The sequence below is a fragment of the Nanorana parkeri genome, unplaced genomic scaffold, assembly GCF_000935625.1.
Source record: "Nanorana parkeri isolate BGI_ZX_2015 unplaced genomic scaffold, ASM93562v1 scaffold117, whole genome shotgun sequence".
Taxonomy (NCBI): Eukaryota; Metazoa; Chordata; class Amphibia; order Anura; family Dicroglossidae; genus Nanorana; species Nanorana parkeri.
The window spans coordinates 899,891-910,284 of record NW_017306385.1 but is presented as its reverse complement, the minus strand read 5'-3'; the positions used below and the strand labels follow the sequence as shown (position 1 = coordinate 910,284).

At 38.3% G+C, this 10,394-nt stretch overlaps 1 protein-coding gene across 1 annotated transcript in view; it reads left to right on the top strand.

The window, feature by feature from the left end:
* COL14A1 (collagen type XIV alpha 1 chain) overlaps positions 1-10,394 on the top strand; it is a 137,717-nt gene that overhangs the window by 38,105 nt on the left and 89,218 nt on the right. The window contains exons 5-7 of the mRNA XM_018553336.1: positions 2,081-2,236; positions 4,006-4,125; positions 6,190-6,354. Of these exons, the coding sequence (XP_018408838.1) occupies positions 2,081-2,236; positions 4,006-4,125; positions 6,190-6,354 (441 nt within the window). The remainder of the gene's footprint in view (positions 1-2,080; positions 2,237-4,005; positions 4,126-6,189; positions 6,355-10,394) is intronic.

Genomic DNA, 10,394 nt, shown 5'->3' with positions numbered 1-10,394 from the left:
TTTAATCATTACCTTCTCTATCCAAAAAAAAACAAACAAAGTTTTGGCTTTATATACACTTTAACAAATTGGGGAAAGTGTCTGATTGACCTCAAGCAAATTACAGACGTTTCCAAATCTAGTCTGGTAACTATTGATTGTTCCCAGCAATGCTGGCATTCAAGGTGGCTGGCTACTCTCTCTCCTCCTCTAGCGGCATTAAAATAAATGAGCATGTTTCTGTGAATATGTGTGTGCAAAGAACTAGCATAGTATAGCTGGGGCTACATGACTGCATATCTGACCATTCTATGTGGTAGATAATGATTTTTAGAATATAAGCTAATGTGGACATACGTAGCTCTTTTCTCCTTTTGTTCCATATTTGTACACCCCTTTAATATTGCATGGTAAGGTACAGGTTGTGAATCTATATTTCCTAAAAGAACAGTAAAGAGAACATTCCTGCAACTCCCATCTATATGTTAGGGGAGGCTATGTGAAAATGACAACACTCTAGGATGCCACTGTGTTTAAAGTCCTCTGGAGGACAAGATGTAAAGCTCCTCCACAAGCAGTAGCGGAAAAGAGATCAACGCACATTCACTAGCAAAGAACTGGTTTGCTTTTCTGGTAGAACCCATCAGAAGGAAGAGTAAGCGACCAAAGAAAGGGAAAATAATAAAACAAGGAAAAACACCATAGAAAGAAAAGAGAGGTAAAGGACACAGGACAAAGGGGAAGCAGGGGTGTTCATCCCAGTAACACACTTACTGTCCAAGTGACATTGCTCACTCAGCATACTGTATCTATAGCTTTGTCACCCTAAAATAGTAATTGCGCCAGGACTTCCAAATGCCTCTTCCTCTCCTCATCTCCGTAACATAGGGGAAGATGTTCTGTAGACCATAGAAAATAACTGGGCAGGACTTATATTTGAGATCTCAATGCTGAGTTGTTAGCTCACTACAGAAGGTTATCAACTCAAGATTTCTAGCAGGATGAACAGGTATAGTTGGCACTTATCAAACAGATATAACAAAATAAGTTTATAGTTGCCGTTTACATGTTTTTTAAGGACTGGTGTTCATAGAAATCTATTGTTTTCTTCATTGGTAGACTGCTTTCTGTTATTTCATATTTTTGGGATTCTCACTTCCATAGTCCATTTTCGGAAATGAAATGCAGCTTTGAGTGGGATAAATCCAGATACATTTCCCTAATATTGAATACATATCATAATATCTGTTTAACATTAACCTTTGTGTCACAGGTTGTTACGTTGGTGTTAATATCTTTTGTTTATTCCATTTTAGGCTGACCTGAAATGCTGGTTTAAATCAACTGAAAGAAGCAATCAAAAGCACATAAATATGAATTATCTAAATATTTAATACCCACAAAGGCACTGACCACACCAGATGCTTCGCACAGAGAACTGTCTATATTCTAAATTATTTATAGGAATAATGTATATGTATATACTTTTTTTTTTTTTAAGCACTCAACATAAAATTTGTTTTTACAGTTTCCTCACCTCGTTCAGCAATGCACCTTATTTCTTGTTTTCTTACAGGATTTCATTGGAAAATAACTATTAAATTACTATTTATATCTATTTAAAATAATTTTGATTGCATATCACTTTTGTAAAAAATGGAATACAAAATAAGTAGATTTGAATGGAAAACTATGTAATGTTTTTTAATTCATTTCTGCCATCAGATATTTGTTTCCAAATTATGTACATTGTACTAATTGCCAGAACCATTTAGCATATACCATTTGTGAATATTCATACACTAAATTTCTAACTAATTAATAGAAAAACAAAAATCAAATGCAAATCTAAATTGTTTCCTACAAAATGACAAATAATTTTATTGGGAAATATTGACATACATGAAAATAACAACTTTAACCTTTAATGTTTTATAACTTTTACCTCAATTAATTGTATGTTTTCATCTGCACACCAGATAATATTAAGAACTGTCTTGTACTGATCTCATCATTGTCTTCTAACGTCACACGTCCCAATCCTATCTCAGAGCTGAGTAAACTATTCCTGAGACAATTTCCTTTCCCTTTCAATTTTTAGACTCAAAGTTTGCCTGTAAGTCGCCAGCCAATGCAGACATTATAATCCTGGTCGATGGATCCTGGAGTATCGGAAGAGTGAACTTTAGACTTGTAAGAAGCTTCATAGAGAATTTAGTTGGAGCTTTTAACGTTGCCGAAGATAAAACAAGAATAGGTAACGTCCCCTTTTTATGTACATAATGCATTATTGTTCATTTAAATTATGAATTGATGTTTTAGGTTGAAAGAAACCTTAAAGATCAATTGACGTTTCAGTTTCAACCAGCTAAATACATTCTAGGTGCATCCAAACAAAATGTATTGTAAGTCTTACAGTTTGTCTTCTTTAGAAAGCAGCCGCAGCCTGAGTTAAATAGCCTGTCTGCTGCCAGAATGCTGCCAAGAAAGACCTTTGCTTTCTCTGTGAAAGTAGTGGTCTCTTTGCACAGGCCCGACATGCCCCTTCTTGAGTCAGGGTTAGTTCACACCATATGCAGTTGTGATGCAGTCCATTCAGTTTGGCTGCTGCAGCCAAAATACATCACAATGCTTTCCTATGGGCTTTCTTGTGCTGTATTCACACCATTGCAGTCCGTTCAGATGCAGTCAGAAAAAATGCTCGTCCTATTTTAGCTGCATCTGATTGCACCGGAACGCATCAAAAATGCATGCAAACGCATCAAAACGCAACAGAACGCATTAAAAAAGAAAACACAGAATTGATTGTGTCATCATCCAGGGACTTCCTCTTTGTAGGTACAGCCAACACTATCACCATGCCTGCCAACAAAGCAAGCATGTCTGAGCTCCAAAACAAAAAAAGGAAATGCTCTGTCAGGAGAAAGGAAGTTACCTAATTGTCTAATCAAGTAAAAAAAAAAAAAAACGCATCGGAAAGCATCACAAACGCACCACAATGCATTAAAACAGATCACAATGCAACTGCGCAGGCGCATGCAGTTCAGCATTGCTCATGTTCCCTGCTGATTGGAAAGCTCTAGCTCTGACTCACCAGAGGGCTTGTCAGCCCTCTGCAGAGGCTGCCAGAATGCTACCAAGAAAGACCTTTGCTTTCTCTGTGGAAGTAGTGGTCTCCCTGCACAGGTCTGACATGCCCCTTGTTTAATCAGAGTTAGAGATCTCTATTCAGCATAGCTCATGTTCCCTGCTGATTGGAAAGCTCTAGCTCACCAGGGGGCTTTTCGGTCCTCTGCAGAGAGACCACTGCTAATCTTTTTATTAAAAGACTCAAGCAACGTTTAGAGAGACCACTGCTTCCACCTAGAGAGCAGGGGTCCCTCTCTATCATGCTGGCAGAGTACTGGCTCTTCTTCTCTGGGTATGGCTGCTTTCTACAGAAAACTGTAGAATTTAGAACACTATTTGTTTAGATGTAAGTAGAATATATTTATCTGATTTAAACTGGAAGTTCAGCTGGGCTTTAACATGTTTTTTTCTCAATATCATCCTCATCCTAGGCATGAAGGGGCACAACATTTCTCTGAGGACATATTGTATATTCACCAACTAAACTAGAAATTATTATGGAGAAAAAACTAATTGAGAGTTTTAGAAAAGCAAAATTATAGCAAACATTTTGGCAGAATTCAATTAGTCATTTCATGACAAAATCAACGTGGCTGAAATCCCTTCGCTTATGCCTAGAAATGATGGGGCATTCAGTGGTTTATCTAGTTGGTGCACCCAATATAAAGGGCAATGACATGCTGGGTGTGATGACTTGTAGTGTCACACTATATGTAACGCATTGTCATTATACATTGTTAGCTTGTCCTATCTTGCCTTCTACATCTTGTACACGTCTTAATGTCCATCTTTTTTTCTTTCATTATTTTATCTGTCTTCTCTTTGACATCTTTCTAGAAGTTTTACTTTTGCACATATTTTCTTTTATGGTTTTCTATGTTTCTTTTTATCACCAAGGGTTGGCACAGTACAGTGGTGACCCCAGAATAGAATGGAATCTAAATACATACGACACCAAAGATGCCGTACTTGATGCTGTCCGAAACCTGCCTTACAAAGGTGGAAACACACTTACAGGTACATCCTATATTTCTTAAAGCATAGGAATTAAATTGAACCATTAGGGATGGGCACCACACCCCCAATTAGAATTGTATACAAGAAAAGAAAAGCGGGGCTTTAAAAGTGTCCAAACCATACAAGACGTCCATCAAACATACATGGTTTTGTATAAACGTATATTTAATACATAAAGACTTGGTTACAATTAAAATGTAATTGACATGATACAATGTTACATTGAAATCAAGCTACCTCCTTTTGGTGCCCGTACATATGTACATATATATATAATTCATTAATATAACATGGACTCCTTGAGTCCTGATTTCTGTAATAGTTGTATGATCCACTGTGGGCCCCATCTCCGACGCGTTTCGCAGCTGTATGTGCTTCCTCAGGGAGGTTGGAGGTATTCTAGGACATTACATCAAAATAGGTTTAAGTATAATGATCACAGATACCAAATTCTTAATAAGAGTAATAAGAAAATAAAATAACAATACAAAACCCACTTCATGTTCACAAAGATGGCTGGATCTTTGGCCCCACATGCTGTCTCGCAATCACCAAACAGGTGAACAGGTGGGAGGTAACCGGGGATAAACAGGACTGAGAACATGAAAATGAAACAAGAGGTCATAAGTTCCAGATTTACCAAAGAATTTGTTCAGAGGTAGATTTGTGCAAAAATATGCAGAGATATAAACTATCTATGTTAATAGAGGCAGTTGACTGTCCGTAAGTACTGACAGAGGACAACAGGATCCCATTAAGATAACAATAAATCTGACTAAATATAGGGCATAACTAATACTAGCTTCAGGTAAATATACTCAGAGCCTCGAGGAGCACCTCCAAAACGGTTGCTTCCCACCCAAATCAGTTTAATTCCAATAATCTAAATAGCGATCCAAATGTTCATCTTGGTCAGTAGTAGAAACAGGCAGTAAATATAGTTGGAACTAGTTTTTACCTATTGCAGGAAATCCCATCGTCTGTATACAGGCTGAATATTTGCCAAATAATTAAAAAAGAATATGGTTCTAAAACTCATGTAAAGGTTTAGCATGCACTCAGGGCCATCCGGATAATGAGGCAGCCAAAGGCATCTCTTTGGATCACGTGGGGGGTTGGAGGCAGTGGCATGGTGGCAATGTTTGCATAGCTGACTTTTATTATAAGGTATTGCTGGGACTTGTAGTCCCGCATAGCTGGTGGCATTCTGCATTGCTGTATGATGATTATACAGCAATGCAGAATAGCACCAACTATGTAGGACTACAAGTCCCAGCAATACATTATATTTTTAAGTAGGGACACACCAGTGCCAATACTGGGCATTTTCACCAGTACTCATACTCGTGAAAATGCCCTAATACTAAATTCAGATACCGGTGTTCTGTCGAGAACGCCAACATAGTCGAATTTGCCGGCCTCAGCATCTGTGCTTGCGCACAGACCAGTATTATTGAGGAAACAGGGATTTATTTACAAAGTATTTTGTTTAAATTGTTAATTGTGACCGTTAATAATATGCCATCCATCATTTACTGCCATCCATCATATACTGCCATCCATCATTTACTACCATGGGCAGCATATTATTAACGTTCACAATTAACAATTTAAACGAATACTTTGTAAATAAATGCCGGTTTCCTTGTTAATCCAATCTGTGCGTTCTCGACAGAACACTGTCACTAAAATTTTAAACCAGCGGCTTTAACCAGAGGTCCCGCGCTTGTTGGGGACCTCGGCAGCCTTCCTGTTAACTATACGGTGCCATGGGGCCTTCATGATTTCTTGCACTGGGTCCTGAAGGTTCTAGTTACGCCTCTGGTAAGGACCATGCACATCTCTCCTCTCAGCTCTTAGAAACCTGGGATGTTCTGGCTGGTATCCCATTCAGTTCCTGGCAACCAGGATTGATAGCATTAATATCTTACATTTGTATTGCTTCTGAAGGATATGTGTGTTGTATGTTTTCTTTTAAATTATTGCCCATAGAAGTTTTATTGACATGCCACTTGTCTTGTACAATGTAGGTCTGTTTCCTCGCTGACCCTATATTTCTTGTAGGTCTTGCCTTGACATACATTCTGGAAAACAGTTTTAAGACAGAAGCGGGAGCCAGACCGGATCTCCCAAAGATCGGTATCTTGATTACAGATGGAAAATCACAAGATGACGTTATCCCACCTGCAAAAAGCCTGAAGGATGCTGGCATTGAACTTTTTGCTATCGGTTAGCTTTGTTTTTTATTACTATATTGTTCTATCATTATTTATATAATCCAAAAAAAGTCAACAGAAAACACAGTTTGGCAAGTTGATGGATTTTAGGTATCTGGGTGTTACTAAGCGTTACCTTTCCTTCCAGCACATAGATCCAGAACCTAGTTAAAGTGACACTAAACTCAGGAGTTAAATCATAAAAATACATTTAAGTACCTTAACTATTAACAAAAATGTATCTTATTTGTGTATCACTCGGCTCCCAGATAGCAAGGATAACTTGCCACAAACTTGTGGCAGGGTTAAATTGTAATTCTTGTTAACTTGCTGCACACTTTCCTGGCAAGTTGTAGACTTGCAGAACACTTGCAGCACAAGTTCTAGTTGACACTTTTTGAATTTGTAGCAAATTTGCTTGGCAAGTCTACAGCAAGAGTCCTGCAGGTCTTAGCAAGAGCTCTGCATCACCTTTGCATCACTTTTGCAAAGTACGTTGATCTGGAGACTTGCAATGCAGACTTGCTGTAATTGTGCAACAAAATTGTGAAGCTTGGCAAGTCTAGCAATAGTTTAGCAAGTCATTATCAAACTCGAAGCTCATTTGCTTGCTATCTGAGCTGTAGATCCTCAAATCATCTCTGAATTCATTCTGACACTGTCCTTCCTTCTGGAGGGTGACTACTTTTGCTCCGCATGCTCCCTGTGTGTGTTGTAAAGTAGACACTGCTCCAAGCTCACTCCCGTAATGGACTACAATCTCATGCTTAGCTTACTAGATTTAGACAATGAGGTGTGCATAGGGGGGACTACCGCATCCCACTCAGTAATCCATATTATAAAAAAAAAAAAAAATCTGTACTTTTAGGGTACTCCAAGGATCACAAAATGGTATTTGTATAAAATGTAACACATTTTTATTTAAACATATTTAAAACATGTGCTTTTAAAATTATCTCAGTTTAAGAATATTGGAATATTGGATGCAGCTGCATCCAATTTTGAAATAATTTTAAAGGCACATATTTTAAATATGTTTAAATAAAAATTTGTTACATTTTATACAAATACCATTTTGTGATCCTTGGAGTACCCTAAAAGTACAGATTTTGTTGTTCTTTTTTTGTATAATATTAGCTTACTAATTTGTAATGTAGCTTGGAGTGGTGGCTACTTTAAAACACACACAGGTAGCCACCCTCCAGAAGGAAGGACAGTGACAGCACCAATTCAGGGATGATTTGAGGATCTACAGCTGAGTAATACACAATACAACAACATTTTTGTTATAAGTTAAGGTACTTTTATGCATTTCTAAGATTCAAATCCTGAGTTTCATGTCACTTTAAGTACAGTGTGGAGCTACCATCCTCCTCTAACCACCTGGAGAATGGTCTAACAGACTAGGAGATAGTACTGACCCACCAAACCCATCCGCAGTTGCAAGTCAAATAAAATCATTGTACTAACACATCTCACATTACGTAAAAGCTTGGGGTGACATGGACATATGAGCCCCAAGGGAAGGGAGGGCTTCACATTTTATACTGACTAAGGCTTAATCAGAGTCAAATTAGTTTGTAATGCTTGTAAAACAATGAGACCTTGGAGCGTGCTAAATTGCATACTTATTAAAGCAGTGTTTGGAATGACAGTATATGAAAATATCTCATTATGGGAGGATAAGAAACATTGATTGTCAATTAAGATCATTGTATATGTGTCCAGCTGAAGATTTGATCATGTCCCTGCTTTGCTTACTGTACTAGCAGTCTACTAGTAGCATCTACACCAGGGGTAGGCAGCCTTGGCACTCCAGCTCTGCTGAAATACAAATCCTAAGAGACATTGCAAGACTTTGACAGCAGCAGACATGACTCCCAGAGGCAAAGGCATGCCGAGATTTGTAGTTTCACCCCAGCTGGAGTGCCATGGTTGCCTACCCCTTAATCTAACCAGTTAGTCACTACAAAGGCCTGGACTTGAAGAATATTAAAAATAATTGTTAAAATCCCCAATCATTAATGCTAGGAGTGGGACTAGGGTATAGAGAAATTTAGCCAAGAGTTTAAGGACTTCAGGGGAATATGGGGGTGGGAATCAGACACTGGCATTGACACATTCTATTTTGAAAAGTTTACCATGTATGAAAATGTAATGAACAAGCCTGTCAGTCTTAATTTAAACATAATGCCCCTGTGGATCAAGACAGACTCCTCTCTAGCTTTGGACAAGCCAAATGAACAAAACTTCTCTTGAGTAGGTTGGTGTTCTCAACCATAGTATGGCTTTTTTGGAGAAAAGTCAAGGAAGGTGGGAAAGACACAACTGTGTCAAACGTGCATAGAGTAACTCATACCCCTCACATTCCATGAGAAAAGTCTGATTACTTGACTCACCATAGCACCAAGACTTAAAGACCATCTGGATCTTTGGACAAGCCACTCTTGGTAGCCCAGCTGCTCTGGCTGAAGGCCTATATAGCCTGCTACACATGTGAGCATGGTGCTGAATCCTAGCTGCCTAATGGTGGTACTTTGTTTATTTTTTGTGCACTATTTATTCTGTTAGACGAGTTTCAAAAATTAAAAAGAATTCTGTGTAAATGCCACTTTTAAATGGTAGGCCTGTTGGTGACTACCTCACCCATTGGATATTTAAAGCATCACATGTGCTTTCTCGGAGCAGAACAGTGACCCACGGATGGCCCTGCTTTAGCCTCTGGTCCTCCTCTGAGGGGAAGGTAGTTCTTGTAGCATGCACCACCAATGACTTATCTGAAGTACAAATAACCGCACAGGAGTTCAGGCAATCCAAACAATACTTAGCAAGAGGAAACAGATTTGAGAAAATGCTATTTATTCATAGAAGGCCTATAAGTGAATTCTTCAGTCACTGGGTAATTCAAACATTACAAGGCCTTTTCAAAACCTGTTATAAAGAGCTACATGCTAAAAATTCCCATGGAGCATTTCCTAAAGTCTCTTTATCTGCACTTTTCACTCCAGTAAAGATATTCACGATGAAACATGCATAGCATTTTTAATATACCCAAAGCAATAAACAATGTAGATTTTAAGATGTAAAGCAATAAAAGACAACAAAGGCTTAAACTTTGTAAAGTCAGGTTTGAGTTCATTGTCATTAAACGACTCGTGTTATTAGGGGCTTTGAAGAGGCATGCAACACATTTTCTGCCTGGAGCAGTCACTTTGATGTGTGACACCTTTCAAGCACTGAAAAGCAAGTCAATTTTCCAGTGAACACTCTGGTTAAGATGATGATATATATACAAAAGACTAATGATAGTCAAAACACATCTACACACAGTGCTGAAAATCTTTTGTATTTAGTAGCACAGAAATACTGAATAGGATACAAAGCAAGCTTTGTACATTGGATGTAATTCAACAGCATTTAAATACAATGAAATGCACTGCCTGCCCCCTCCAATAAAGCTAAAGGTGGTCCTTTAGCTTTGATTATGGCACACATTTGCTCTGGTATAAGCTTATTTTGATAAGCTTATGCAATGTCACAACATTTATTTCCATCCAGAGTTGTATTCATTTTTCACCAAGATCTTGTAGAGATGATGGGAGAGTCAGACCACTGTGCAAAGTCTTCTCCAGCACATCCCAAAGATTCTCAATGGGGTTAAAGTCCCCATTGTGTCCAATCCACGTGTGAAAATGAAATGGTGTCTCATGCTTCCTGAAGCGCTATTTTACAATTTGACCCTGATGAATCCTGGCATTGTCATCTTGGAATATGCCAGTGCTATCAGGGGAGAAAAAAATCAATTGATGGAAAACCCTGGTCATTCAATATATTCAGGTAGCAGCTGACTTCATTTTCTGGGAACATACTGTTGCTGAACCTAGACCTGACCAACTGAACTAACCCCAGATCATAACACTGCCTAAAATCCAGGTGGTGACTTTTTTGGGGCCAGGTAGTGTAATTGCTTTGGTTAGAGTATGGAAGGGTTAGAACCTCTGTCAACTCTGTCTGTATTAAATAAATATGTAAACTTACCTCTTTATGCACAAA